This window comes from Cinclus cinclus, chromosome 7 (genome assembly GCF_963662255.1).
Source record: "Cinclus cinclus chromosome 7, bCinCin1.1, whole genome shotgun sequence".
NCBI lineage: Eukaryota > Metazoa > Chordata > Aves > Passeriformes > Cinclidae > Cinclus > Cinclus cinclus.
In genome coordinates, this window is record NC_085052.1 from 6,098,200 (window position 1) to 6,113,308 (window position 15,109).

At 40.0% G+C, this 15,109-nt stretch overlaps 1 protein-coding gene across 1 annotated transcript in view; it reads left to right on the forward strand.

Annotated features, from left to right (window-relative positions):
- Positions 1-1,064: 1,064 nt before the first annotated feature.
- RAB11FIP2 (RAB11 family interacting protein 2) overlaps positions 1,065-15,109 on the forward strand; it is a 28,074-nt gene continuing 14,029 nt past the window's right edge. Inside the window, exons 1-3 of the mRNA XM_062496352.1 lie at positions 1,065-1,417; positions 12,311-12,753; positions 13,441-13,900. Of these exons, the coding sequence (XP_062352336.1) occupies positions 1,065-1,417; positions 12,311-12,753; positions 13,441-13,900 (1,256 nt within the window). The remainder of the gene's footprint in view (positions 1,418-12,310; positions 12,754-13,440; positions 13,901-15,109) is intronic.

Consider the following 15,109-nt stretch of genomic DNA (forward strand, 5'->3'; position numbering starts at 1 on the left):
CAGTCTCCAGGTGCACCATAAGCAAAATAATGTGTCCTCAAAACATGTTGTATAATATTTTTATTAATTTTTTTTATATTTTATAATTTTTACTCTCTCGTTTAAATCCAACAGATTTGCCAGGGCGGGTGGATGGGTCTGAAAAATAAAGAAGCTCCCGAAGCGGTTGGCAGCAGGATGGGCTCCAGAACTGCACCACTCCCGGCTGGCTCCACGGCCACCCCAAGCCCTTAATACTGAATAATAACAGCAACAATTGACGCCTGTAGCCAGGTTCCCTCCTCTCCACAGCTGCTGCAGAGCTCTCTGCCCGCTCTAGAAACAAAAATAGCGATGAATTAATTAACGGGACGGGGATCTCAGCCGGGAGGCGGCCCCGGGAGCCCAGCGCTCCGTCACGCCCGGGGGAGCCGCGGCCTGTCCGGCCCTGTCCGCGGGCAGCGCCGGGTGCTCGGTGCGCCGGGCAGCGCCGCCCGGGCGGCCGGGGAACGGCGGCGAGGGGAAGAGAGGGAGGCGGCGAACCCTGCCCTCTGCCCTCTCCGCAGCATGGGGAAGGCGGAAGCGACGGAGCCGGCCCGTCAGGCCGGGCGGCGGCGGGGGGGCAGCGCGGCGAGAGGCTGAGGCGGCCGCGGCGGGGACGGGCGGACTGCCGGAGGCAGGGAGGGCAGCCCGGCACCGAGCCCCCCGCGGGCACCGAGCCGCGACGAGCAGGGCAGGGCCGCCGCCGGCCTGCGGGGCCCCGCGGCGGAGCGGCCCTGCCCGGGGGATGCCCTGGGGGCGGCGCGGGGCCGGGCCGGCGGCAGCGGCGGCGGCGGGCAGGGCCGGGCCGGGCCGGGCGCGGGAGGGCGGCGGGACCTGCAGCCCCCGGGCATGGAGCCGCAGGTGGGGCTGCCGGGGAAGGGGGGGACCCGCGGGCTGGTGAGGGCCACCCGCGGCCGGCAGCGCTAGAGGAAGGACCGGCCGAGCCCCTGACAGGTGTCTCCGCCGTAAGTGCCCTTACTCAGTCGCTCGAGGACTGACAGACCTTGCGTTTGTTATTGCTGCTGCTGCTGCGATCTCCAGAGATGATGTTGGCAGAACAAGCCCAGAAGTGGTTCCCAACTCACGTGCAAGTTACGGTCCTTCAAGCCAAAGGTCTGAAGCCAAAAGGTAAAAATGGCAGCAACGATGCCTACACCATCATCCAGCTGGGCAAGGAGAAGTACTCCACGTCGGTGGCTGAGAAGACTCTGGATCCCATCTGGAAAGAAGAGGCCTCCTTCGAGCTACCTGGACTACTCATGCAGGAGAATCCAGAAAAATACATCCTGTACCTGATTGTCATGCACAGGTCTCTGGTGGGGCTGGACAGGTTTTTGGGACAGGTGGCCATAAGTCTGAACGATATATTCGAAGACAAGCAAAGACGGAAAACAGAGTAAGTGATGGTTGGATTTTTTCATTATAATTTGTATTCCTTGGACAGTTGCACTTGGGGAGGGTGGGAAATAGCAGCCTTACAATGAACGTATGTACTTTGAAATGAAATGAGTATGTTTCTGTCATTGATTCTGTGCAAAATCTCTTAACCTGTACGGTTATGTCTTTGTGGTCTGACCTCTTCCAGAGAAGTTTACTGTAATCAAAGTGCTTACTGTGCACAGGGAAGGACTGTCAATAACATTAACTTTTCTGACAAATTCTTGTGTGTAATATGAACTCAGTCTGTTTTTCTAAGCATTTTTCTTTGTTCTGCACAGGGCCATACCCTCATTCATCTCCTACCTCAGTTTGAACCATGCATGAGACTCAGAAGCCCTGAAACCTGGCGTGGTTCTCTTTAAAATTGTTTACCTTCGGTTGCTTCAACCACGTGTGTTTAAATATTTTATATTTATGTTTTAGTGGTCAATGAGCTGTGTCTTAATGAAGGCTTACCACAACAGCACAGTGCTTTGCTGTCCTGATTAATCTTAGGCCATGATCCCACAGGCTGCACTGTGCATCAGGCCTCAGCTGAGAAGACTGAAGGGAAATTTCAGCTCTTGTGGTAGCTTCCATCACTACCTACACAAGCCTTTGTCAAACATAAAATTGTGTTTGCCAGGAAGTTCAGGCACCACAATGAAAAAAAAAAAGGAATGAAAAAAAAAAGAAAAGGGCATCATAGTAATTTATTAAGTTGAACTGTACTTACCTAATTCTCTGAGTTTTTCAGCTAAAGTTGTTGTAATTCCTAGACAGGACATGGTTGCACAAAGGTGTTTGGTACCAGCGTAATTTATCCTCCATGTGTATGTGTAACTCAGACTGTAGGTATGAGAGTACTGCAGGCATGCCTGTGACTCTATATTTTGAGTTTGGTTTAGATGTGCTTGTCCCACAGAAACTGAATCAGAACAGCATGGAGACCTCCAAGTGAGCTCTGTGTTGGCAGTGATGTGTGAATGCTGACAGATTTTTCTGCCGCAGTTAAAAAGTTCCTGCTCCAGTTGCCTTTCCTCCTCTAGTGTCTCTTCAGTAGAGTACAAAGGCTCCTATGCTCAAATCTCAGCTGTTAAAATTAAAGTCTGGTATCCATAGTGATGGTGGGTCTGTGGTGAGGTGCTGGAGTTTGTGTCCAAGCCACTGAAAGACTGGCATTGCTTGTCTTGCACAGTCTCTGACTGTCCTGGAGTTGAACCTCCAGCAGCATTGGCAGCTGGAGGTGGAAATCCATATGGTTAACAGCAGGCAGGGCTTCTTGGTCATACAACTGCTTCTGCTGAAACCACCTCAAAACCTGGTCCTACTTAAATGCAAGGCTGAGGTTGAAGAGCACCAAAGACAAATCAAAGGATCTCTTTGCCCTGGTGGTTGGTTGTTTTTGTAAACTGAATTTTTTGCTAAACACTATTTTCACAAACCATATGCTAGGAAAGAAATCTGTGCAGAATCTCTAGTGGGTTCACTGTCTGGAGTATAACACTTTTTAATTGCTTACCTTTTGTAGAGATAAACCAGTTATCTTGATGCAATACATGGTAATGTCTGTAGCCTTAGGGTCTCAATTTCTGTTAACACTTGATTCAAGAAGTTTCACTGCTCTTTAGACATGTATCTTAAAAATTCTTGAATCATGAGTTGTAGTTATCTTGCAAGTCAGTAGTCAACTGCCTTAGTTGCAACACCTAGCAACAAGGTGAAAAACAAGGTGAATGAATGAGGGAGGAATGCTACTAAGAGTAAAAGCTGTGAATCTAGGTAGAAATACATGTTCAGAAACTGGAGTAAAATATGTACATTATTTTGTTATTACTGTGAGTAACAAAACTTCTTTTCCCTAGAAGAAGAAACATAGACTCCTGCACCAGTTTTAGCAAAAGTAGTACTGGAGTCTTGCAAAATTATTCCAGAAATTTTTAAGTGGGGTAAGTAACACAGTCCTTGTGATAGCTAAACAAACATTCAGATCTGCAGTATTTTTTTTATAGGAAGTTATGCTTAGCAGGGCTCCATAGGTGTTCTTTATTTTCTCATTTCTTCCTCTGAAGTGTGAGAGAGGAACTCCTGCTATGTAGCCGTGCAGCAGTTCCACCCAGCGCAGCGCTGAAATCACCGCGGCTCCCCGGGAGCGCCGCGCGCTGCCTGCGAGCTCTGCTGCACAAGATGGGGGCCTATGGGGAGAGTTTTACAAACAGCCCAAGTCCTTTCTTCAGAAGTTACTTGAGCATTTAAGATTGCAAATCTTATTAAAAGTTGATGGGTGTTAGGCTTCTAGGGCCGAACAGCCGTACTTGTAAAAGTCTTATGTAAGTGTAAAAGTGCGGCTGGGCGGCAAGTGGGATTTTTGGCAGCGCGTTCTCGCTTAATGCTGATTTAAATTCTTATGAGGAAGGAGCCACTGAAAGTCCAGTTTTCCCCTTGGTGTCTTTAGGTGCTTAGAAACCTCAAAAATGTCCTTTCTGAAACTCACTCTCGGAAAAAAAAGTAACACTGAGTTCGTAAGTTTTGATGTTTTTGAGTTTTCGTGGTCGTGTGCTTTGTGTGCCCCTGTGCCACGCGGGCGTGTCGTGGCCATCTTCTTTAAGCATTTGTTGGAGATGTGGATGCAAGATTTGTCCATGTGTGTGGGACGAGGGCAAACTTTCAAGAATAGATTTACGGATTCAATCTCAAACAAAATGCTCTTTTTTTCCCTCCCTCTTTATTAAATCCTTTTTGATAGAAAATATTCCTAGTTCTCTGTTGGCAGTAAAATAAGGGTAATATATTTGGACCTGAAGGCCTTCTAACTGTGACTACAGTGTGGGAACTGAGACACCCAGCACCTTTCAAAACCAAGTCCAATGTCTTTGTTACCAAAGCATTCTGATGGTTGAAAGCTATATTCATTGTTTCAGAAACACTAATCTGTTTTATTAAACAATGTTTTTACTTTCAAATATGTTCAACAGGCTTGTGCTGTTATTAAATCCAGAGTTCTTTTCTTATGTTGATGTAACCTTAACATTTCTTGCTTTGTTTGGGGATGAATGAGATCCAGTTATTTGATGAAGTGTCTATTGGTAATATTTCTACTTTTTAATATATTTAATAGCTTCCTCTTTCCAACACAGCTGTACATATGGTGCTGTAAGAGACAGACTCAAGAGTCACCAGGGTATTGCAAAAAAGATATTTAATATTCTGCACAATGCTGAACCCTGTCAGCAATTCCCTAGTGCTTTTTTAGTAAGGAGGTATGAGAAGTGAAGGCTACCAGCTGATTCTGAATTCCTAGGAAGACCATTGGGTATTTGGCTTTTAACATATTTTTTTAATTTAATATTTTATAATTTGGAAGAAATAAATTTAAAAATCATTGTTGACTCAGGAACATTATGTTAGGGAAAAAATATATATTTTTTTCCTGTGGAGCTTTTGTGTTACTTGTCACATCTTAAGACAAATACTCCCTGCAGTAATGTTTTCAGGCAGAGGCCTCATTATAGGATTTGTCTTGTGTCCTAAGAAACTTGCTCTGGCTCAAAGTCTTAATGAAACAATGTAGTCTATTTACTATAACTTAACAAGGAAAATTTTGTACACAGCATCATACGATGTCTTTTTCCTTTCTGAAACTGACCATTTTTCAAATTCTTAAAAGTAGAAATTTCTGGAACAGTTAGATCCAGCTGTGGCTCAGATGGTCCCTCACTAGATCTCTTCCAGAGACTTCATCCAAGCATCTGCAGGATCCCAGTTCATTTTCTTTCCGTCTTAGTGCAGAAATGCCCGTTGTACTCTGAAAGTTTGTAAATTTGTGTCTCTGACATATCTGCTGTAGTTGGAAATGGACAGGGACTTTTTACTTCTGCTCTTTTTTCCAGAGCTGAAAACTAGGCTCCAGATGCTGAAAAATTTTACTGAGGTTTTTTTTGACAGTTCAAAAAGCTTTGAAAAAACTGCTTTAATGGAAGTGTATTTAGCATAAGTTTTCAAATGTTACATTTCTGCCATGGCTTTTATTTTTTGCAATAACATCACGTGGTTTTTTAAATTCATCCTAAGAAACACATGACATTTTTTTCCCGTCTGGTCTTGAAAATAAAAATACCTCTACTACTCTTCCAAATGTAAATTATGATCAATTAACGTATTGCTTTAAAGCATATATGCTTTTTTGTAATAATTTCGGTTCAGTTATAATTCACAGTTGCCTTAATGCTGCTGATAATCTGATTGCATAGCATCAAAACAAATTCTTGGGTTACCATGGAATAAAAAAATAGTCATTTGCTGACATGTCTTAATTTACTGAAGCATTTTCCAGTTGTTTTTTACAATGACTGAACTTAGATGTTTTTCCTCCTGTGGGCTAAATGAGCACAGCACTAGAAGAACAAATTGCTGTTAACTTTCCCAGTGTTCCTTATTTCCTCAGCCTTTGCTTCATCCTTGTTACTCTCTAATTCCACTCTGTTTATTGCCCATTCCTTTATGAGCTTTCCTGGATGGCTCATTTCATTGTATGTTCAGTTGATTTAAGATGTAACACTTGTTTGGAATGCTATAAATTTGAGGAGGCAGGTGATGTAGAGTTATTATTTCTTATGGAAATGGTGGAGGAGACATCTTTTATTTGTGATTTAGTTGCTTTTCTCCCTGGGGTCTATAATACCTCAACAACACTCCCCTTCACACGCACACAGATTGCAGCACTTGTTAAAAAAAATGCTTGCTTGAGCATAATACAGTGCAGGATCTTGGCCTTTTCTAAAGATACTTCTCAGCTTATATTGATCATAAAAAAAAGAGTCAAAACCAGCTTCTCAGCAGGCAAACAAAAAGAACTCATGGTTGACCATGATCAGTACCCCTGTGTTGTGGGCACTGACTTTAGTGCTGCTGAGCTTCCTGGAAGATATGCAAATGGTGTGACTTTTTCCAAATTAATGTGCATTCTTTCTTGGCAGCCTCTCTCTTGGATAGAAACTCTCTCTTCAACTGCCTCTGCTCTGTCCTCTCTCATCTGTACCAGCAAAAGCAAGAGGGAGGCTTCAAATACATCTGGAATTATGAGCAATCAAACAGCTAGTAAATAGATAATATATGGGCTTGTTAATGAGTGGGGACCATTTGAATTATATTTCTACAAAACATAAAACACTACTGTTTGCTAGTTTGTAGTCTTAAATTTAGTTTAAACAAGATAAATGCATTTTAATGGGATGAGCTTCAATAATAGTGGAAATGGCAGGGTGTAACAGAAAATGTCTTTATTGTGGTTAAAGGAAGAGAAAGACCTTGTTCCACTCAAGTCAAAAATGGGAAGAGTAGTAATTGAGAAATTTGTTAAAGGCACAGAAATAAAGAGCAGCCTGAAGATTCCATGTGGGTTGTCTTATGGTACCACTCATTAAATGTAAAAAAAAAATAGAAAATAAGGAATATTAGTAGTGAGGAAGAAAAGAGAAAGATGGTTATGGGGGAAAACAAAGTTTTTGCCCAGCTGTAGCTTTGTGGACTTAGAGTGATATTTTTAAATTATTTAGTAATGTTCCCAGCATTTACATTTTGACAACAAATCCATGCACATCCTCTCTACAAGTCATAACTCTGAGTCAAAAGTGTCATCTGGATTGAAATGCTTCTTCATTTTCTGTGTGCACGTGCACATGCTCTCACCCACACGCAACTCAGATAACTGGCATTAATTCTCATACCTTCAGTTAGTTTGTTTCTGACATAGAAGTATTCACACATAGTCTTTAGCCAAAATAATATGTAAACTAAGAGCACTTTAATGACTTTGACTCCAGTCGATGTTAGCAAACCCCATAGTGAGGGTGTTGTGATAGCTGTCAGTTCCCATATGTTTTGTGGTGTTACAATGTCACTCTGTAGCATTTATTTTAAACTGCTTTGAATATCTCATTTCAGTTGGCTTCCAGAAAGTAAGAGTATTCATCTTTGTGAGTGTCATCACTTACTTTAATAAATAATTTGTTTTCTTCTTAATTTCCCTTCATACAAGATGTAGTCTATGCTCAGCCCCTTGCCTTGATTTTCCTGCTTGCTGACTTTTGGGGTGGCCTCTCAGTATGGTATTGGAATGATTTATCAGAAAACATATTTCTGCATTTTTCAAAGTGCATACGCTGCTAAATGAAAATGTCAGATGGTTCTGGGCTTTGGATGTTGTTTTTTATCAATTAGCTGCGGACATTCATGTTGGTGAGCTTTTGTGAAGCAAGTTTCTCCAATGTATCTAGCTAGACAGGAGTCATCAACTTTGTTTTTGTGACAGCTGATGGGTATGTTCTAGCATTGACATTCTGATGGTCTTTTATAGGGGCAAGTTTAGAAGTAGCTGCCTGCATAGAAAATTCTCATTAATGTGTAGCAGATCATGATGCTGATTTTTGCCTGTAAAATCAATATCAGAAGCCTTTGCAGATGCTGTGGTGATTATGTGCCTTTTTGCAAAATTTCTTCAGTAATTCGTGAATTGAAATAAAGATTTTGCAAAATTCTTTGGGATTTTTAGCAAAGCAAATCCAGATCATACTGGTAGAGTAAAGGCAGAGTGGTGGATTTGAGAAGCAGAAAATGGGAAAATTCCTTCAATACTTTCCGTCCTTGGCACTGTCCAGATGACAGAGTCGGGAGATCATCTATCATGCACAGGATGAATGTGCTGGCTGGAACACTTAATTCCTTTTGAAATTGGTAGATAAGTTACCCAGTGGTTTTGGAGGCTGTCAAAGCATATAATTAAAATGTAATTGAAATTATGTGGGGTTTTTTTTACCCATGCTGTCAGCCCATCCTGCTCACTATTACATGATGAGCAGAACAGGCTGAGTGATGCTTCTTCAAAGGATAGAGAGGGGTAAGACTGGGAAGAGTTAGATTCTTTGGCAGATTTAGAGGACAAATAGAATCAGAAAAGGGGAGGAAAAACCCAGCTGAAAGATCTATAGATCACTAGCTATTAAAATGAAATAGGCCAGGGTTTTGTAACTTGCTCATTTATAGTAGCTTATTTCAGTTTTCCCCTTCACCCTTTCTGTCTGTCTTCCCCGAGGAGAAGGGTTTATTACTGGTAAGACTGCACAAGTTAAGACAGTTTGCTTTTTCCACCCCTAATATAGGTGTGGCCAAAATCAACTAATTTTGTCATGGGTAGAAAGTAGCCCTGCTGCTTCACGTAGGGGTTTAGCTTTTCAGGGCTGCCTGGTCAGCAGGATTTTTCCTATTTAGCTTTGCACATTGAGCTTCTCTTTGCACGTACATGCAGAGCAGCAATTTATAGAATAGTTAAAAGTAGAAATTAACAGAAACCTGTGCAAGACAGGCAAAGCCCATTAGGACACTGAAAAACAGATGAGAGAAAGTAGCAAGGGTTGGTCCGATGGAAGCCATAGGGAAAAAGTCAAAATTAGAGGGTGTGCAGAGGACATTGCCCTACAGAACATTTGAAGGTGAGAGCAAGAAGAATGAATGTGATTCCAAAGGCAATAGGGCTTCCTTTGAAGTTGGGAAAATTTGCCAGACTTTGTACAAGGTCTGTTTAAATAAAGACTGTCTGCAAGACTGGATGTAATATTTGGTTATTAAGTAAAAGGGCATCTGCTCTCATAAAAGCCACCCTATTTTGTTCATGTATGTTATTGGCTATTTTCCTACTTTGTACAGGCTTTCTATAGAATAAGCTCATGGCAGCCTGACAAATGGAGCATTTATCGTGGCTAAAAGTACTGTAAACAAAACCAAAATAGCAAGTTTTATTGGCTTTTATACCTTTCAATTTTTTAAATTGGCAGCAGTATAGTGGAATTTGGTGTTTTAGGACCCAAATGTTGTTATCTGAAAACAGTGGACTTCATTTCCCGATTCTTTTTTCTCTCCTGTATAGAGCTGTTTTTTCTATTTGCTGCTCACGCCCATGTGTTGTCAAAACAGATCCTAATAAGAAACATTTACAGACTTAGTTGCTCATTCACGTGCAGCTCCACATAAATGCATTGCCTGCATTTGTTCTCATCTGTTTAAAAAAGTAGTTAGTTGCCTTTGAATTTTGAAGAAAGTCATGATTTGAGTCTGCTTCTCATATTGTCTTGTTATGAGCTGCAGCATATGGAAGCTTCATTATGAGTAAAACAAGATAAACTCTCCAAGGTAACAAAGAAACCTCCTTGAAATGCCTATGAAAATTAAATATCTGTCTTTCATACAAAGATTTGATCCAGCAATTCAAATAGAAATTCCACTGAAGACCAGAGGTATTTTGCTGGAGTAAAAGAGTTTATAATTCAGTTCTGTTGGAATCAGTAGCAGTGTTGAACCTGGTTCCAGCAGGACCTTCTGTTGTCTTCCCAGGGATAGGAGAGTTTTTGTTTTCCCAGCTGAGCTTATTTTTAATGTCAAGTTCTCAAAGATATACTTTGAAAAGAAATGTAAAGCTGTGAAGGCAAGGTATTAGTTGTGGGCTTCTCTTTAAAAAGAGGTAAATGTCAAAAGAGTACATGGCATTTGCCCTCAGCAGGTGAGTGCTGGCAATGACACGGCGTTGTTGATTGAGGATAAGAATGCCAATAATTGAGTTAAGTGAATTTTTAAAATAAAATAAAATATGTTCTTCCCTACAGCAAAAGCTTAAGAGTTTATCTCTTCTTCTTGTTCTAAAAAAATGTCATGAATCAATTTAAGGTTTTGATCATTCTGAAGAAGAAACGTAGAAAAATTCACCAGCTTTATCAGAGTATTAATGTTTGCGCCCTGTGAGGAGAGGGGGAAAAGTGTTACAGTGTAGGCTGAGCCATTAAATTTGAACATCAGAAAGTGAAGTCCTTTCTGCCTCCTGTGTTTCTTAAAATGCTCATAAAGCCTTATTTGTGCTGGTGTGTATGTTTAGTGTGGCTGAGGAGCCATGGGAGCACTTTCTCAGGTCCAGGATGGTTTTTATTTGGGGTTTTTTATCTGCACAGGGGCTGTCTGAAAAAGGCTTGCTCATTATGACTGTGTGCTGTTTATATTTTTTTGAGGGAATATGTGAACATATTTTCTTTTAAAGAAGAGTTTTAATGAAAGTAAGCTATCTTGTCTTCCAGTTTTTGCAATATTATGTAGCACAAAGGCAATTGACTTTCGGTTCTGTTTTTGTTTTCTGTAACAACTCTATAAATGACTTAAAGTGTTTCTGGAATCAGTTACCAAAGAAGTGAAGCATTATTAACTAAAAGGAAAAACGATCCATCTTCTTCAGACACATATTCCAGGTTTTGCATTTCATTTAAAGTATATAAATGAAGTTACCTCACAACAGAAGAAAAGCTTTTTTCCAAAAGATTTAATTATCCTTCTACTGGCTTGAGCTTCTGGGTCTGCTGGTCTGGATTCATGTTGTTCATGATGAGAACAGAGGAGGTCTGATATTTTAAAATCATTTTGCTCAAGTATGAAATATAAAATCTTGCAAACATCACAAAGCAACAACAACAAAAGGCACAATATTCTTTATCCTTTTATTATGTCTTTGGTGTGTCACTTTTGGAAGTATTTTCTCAACTCAGAACATATAATCTCTGCCTGAAAATTTTATTACAGCTGTCACCTTTAAAATACATTTATAAAATCTGAAAATAAATTGAGGGCTGTTATTCTCCTTTCCTGACCTTTTTTTCCTATATTTGTCAGGATTGAATAATTTATGTGTAATTGTATAGTCCATCTTGTATCTGTGTTAATAGGAATTTAATTTCTTAGTCTTTCCAATACAAAAGTTACTGGTGGTAAGGCACTGTTGTGTGAGTCTATGTGCATGGATTTCTCCTGAAAATGGGTTTAGAGCACTTCTTTGGAGCTGGTGGATCTGATATATGCCCTTGTGACCTTTTGAAATAGGGAAAGGCTCTTGGTGATGGTTGTGGAGAACGGATTGTGTGTTGGTCATTCACGTAAGTGAAGCTGTGGAGGGAAGATTGGGCCATAATTCTGCAGATGCTTCCATGGGACAATGGAGCACAATAGGGAATGAATAAGACACTTGGATAATGATAAAGCTTTTGCTGGACCTGGCAAAGAAGCACACTTGGCTTTTTGAAACAGATGATCACACCTTTGATCTCTTTTCAAGGAGTGGGGATTTATGTCATGGTTCCAAAGGAAATATTTCTGAAGTTAATCCTGCTGCTGACCTGCAAAAGAGAGGATGCTGTTGGATATACCTATGTGCTCACAGTTGTGCTTGTGGAGTTCCTGTCAGCATCCAGAGGGGAGGCAGTTGCAGAATTGAAATGGTAGCTGACTGTTTAAGGCTCTCAGATGTTTCTTAGGCAGAGTTTCTGCAGTTGTCATAAATCTTAACCAGTGCTCAGAAGGAAGGAAAGAGGAGAACATGTTTGCTAGTGTGTAAACCTGAGCAAAATCCACGGAGAAAAGGTTGCTAGGTCAAGTAGTTGCCACACAGAATACATTAATATACACCACTACTAAAAAGGACACTTGTAAAAGGAAAAAAAAAAGAAAAGAAAATGTATCTGTATTTATAATTAAGTACAAGATCTCCTTCATAAACAGATGGAAGCCCTAAACTTTGATGATCTTTGGTCAGCTTCCAGAGTTGATTTATATTTTGAAACGGGTGAACACTGTAAAGACCTTCCTCTTGCTTAGTTATTAAGTTTTTTCTTTGAAAACAAATACAAACAAAGAAGCTTCTCAGTACAGGAATGGTTGAATCTTTGAGATAGGATTTGGGTTTTCATACTTTAAATTGTTCTAACCAGATGCATGAACCAACTAACCAGAGTGTAATTACAGCCTTCAGAAAACACAACTTAATTTACTCTCTTTCTCCTTTAAGATGGTTTCCCCTAGAATCCAGACAAGGGAAGAGAACTAAAGACAGAGGAGAAATAAACGTCAATATTCAGTTTATGAGGAATAACATGACAGCAAGTATGTTTGATTTGTCAATGAAGGACAAAACCAAATCCCCGTTTGCTAAACTAAAAGACAAAATGAAGGGTCGGAAAAATGATGGGACATTTTCGGACACATCCTCTGCAATCATCCCAAGCACTCACATACCTCATGCAAATCTAGAGGTGTCTAGTGGTGAAGTGCAAATGAAATCAAAACCAAAAAAACCTTTCCTCTTGGGACCTCAGCGGCTGTCCTCAGCTCACTCTATGTCAGATCTAACGGGACCACACGTCTCCTCAGAGAAAATGAAATGCAGCACTGTTGGCTACTCCCATCTCTTCAGGCGTCAGCTGGAGTCCTTTGGTTCGGTTGATGAAGGGGGTAAGTAAAACTCAGACCATTACAGTTGCAGCTCACTGCTTTTAGAGCCTTCAGAATCTGTTACTTTCGTTTATGAAGCACTTACAAGGCCAGAATGTTAAGAGATATTGCTGGCGTATTTTTTACGCTTTCTTTAATTGCTGGTAACTCAGAATTGCTGTTTCTGAGCATAAGAAATAACTTACATTGCTCATGATTTATGATAATTTAGCATTTGCTCTTATTATGTCCTCATCTGAGAGTATATTGCATTCCAGAGGGGACTCTAGGCAAAATAGCATCTTGTGAGAAATAAGTCTAATTAAAAAGTCAAAAACTATCAGCAAATTTTAAACCTGATTTATACAAAGAGCTGAAAATACTTTGCATTGGTCAAAGTTATTATGCAGCAACATGCTATTGTCTCTTTCTGTAATGGCACACCAGTCATAGCTGTCTTCTCTGTAGAACTTTGTTTTCATGCAGGAAACAAAAAATTTCCTGTGGTGCCTATCCATAAACATTTCTGAAACATGAAATTGAGGCCACAGCTGTTATTTTTTTTTAAATAGCTTATTTGCTCACCAGTGTTCTGAACTGAGGCTCAATTGCAAAGCTTCTAGATCTAAGCGAGAAAGGGTTTTCTGCATGTCATGAGCTGTGATATAGTGTCTCATTGATAATATACTAATGACAGATTGTTTGCAGGGAGTCTAAAATCTCCACACAGAAGGACATTAAGTGTTGATACTTCTAAAATGAGCCAACTTGACAGCACAGTTGATGAAACTGCACTTGAAGCACAAAATGACCCATTTAATGTGAGTGCTTCGTTACCCCAAAAATTTGCTACACTGCCAAGACAGAAGAATCCATTTGAAGAAAGCCCAGCAACGTGGGATCAAAACATTAGTCTGTTTTCCAAACCTGTTGAGATCAGAAAAGAAATTAAAAAAGAGAAAAAAGAGAAAGTTAGTCTTTTTGAAAGAGTGACTGGAAAAAAAGATAGCAAGAGGTCAGATAAAATTAGCAATGGGGGATCAGAGAGTTCTACTGACTTGAAATCACCGGGTGCGTTTGGGGAAGCTCATCAGGAGAGTTTTGATTATGATTCGACTAATCCGTTTATGGCAAACTTCAAGCCTACGAGCATGTTGCCATCTTCAAGGTAGGTTTTTTGCTGTATTTCATTCTGGTATCTTGAACATGTTATATAAATGAAAATGTGAAGTGTTGAGGAACACAGTCTTTGTACTTTATACGTGTTTATATCAGTGCTTGTCTGTTTCGAAGTATGCTACAAACTTTTTATATCATTTGATCGTTTCCTACTTGGTTTTGAAGGGACTTTTTTATTATTAACATGTGCTGTGAAGGTTCATGGGTGCTTGTGTTTGTGGAAGACCTTGTTTGTGTTTCAGAATGGGCTCTCCCGGAAGTCCTCTGCTTTAACTGGACGTTGCTTGCTAATTTATTACATTGCCCTAAGTCAGGTTTTGAGAAGGAAAGGTTTCAAGTGTAAGGGGAAGAGGAAACTGAATAACTAAGAATGGTCCAAATGGGAGTAGTGAAAAGAAATCCTGTGGATGTCACTGTTTGGGATTTAAAAAGAAAGCATTGAGGTAGTATATGTTAGAGTATAAGAATTAAAGAACATTCTGTTTCTAAATGGGAGCACCCACGTGAACTCTTATCTCACCTGAATTCATTTGGCTCACTGCAGCTTTGCTGAGTCTATGTATTGAAATTGTTGCACGAGGCAGCAGTTTATGTCTTGAGCAGAATGAATTAAGTTACAGGGCTGATAAGGAACTTTGATTTAAATAATCCATTTTAATCTTTGTTTGTCTATCAATGCTTTACTTGTTTTCCTTAAGAAAAAGTGTAGCCCACTGTTAGTTTCCTTCCTGGGTTTTGTTTGCTAATGAGAAAGATAGGCTGTCTCTCTTTATACATGTATAAGAATATATATATTTATATATACTGCCACCCACATACTGTTCACGATAGATAAATGTTTAAGAAGTTAATTAAATTTCATTCCTTTTTTTTTAATATAAATTCCAGAAATTAGCAGTCCTTGCTTTTTCAAGGTAATGATTCATTTCTGTGTAATGACTTCAATTTAGTAGAAAATGCATTTGAAATTACAGTGCTTCAAACTGGAATCTAAAGGCTGTATAATCAATCACTGTTTTAAATGGAAAACACAGTTCTAAAAATTCACCTTTTCCTGTGTAATAATTCCTTAATTCATGACACAAGAGTAGTTTCTTTAAAAAATGGTTAGTGTAAGGTTAGGTTGTAGCTTGGTTTGTCAGAAGTTAAACTTCCATTTACATAAGCTGATTTCAAGAGAAATTATTCAAATAACAAT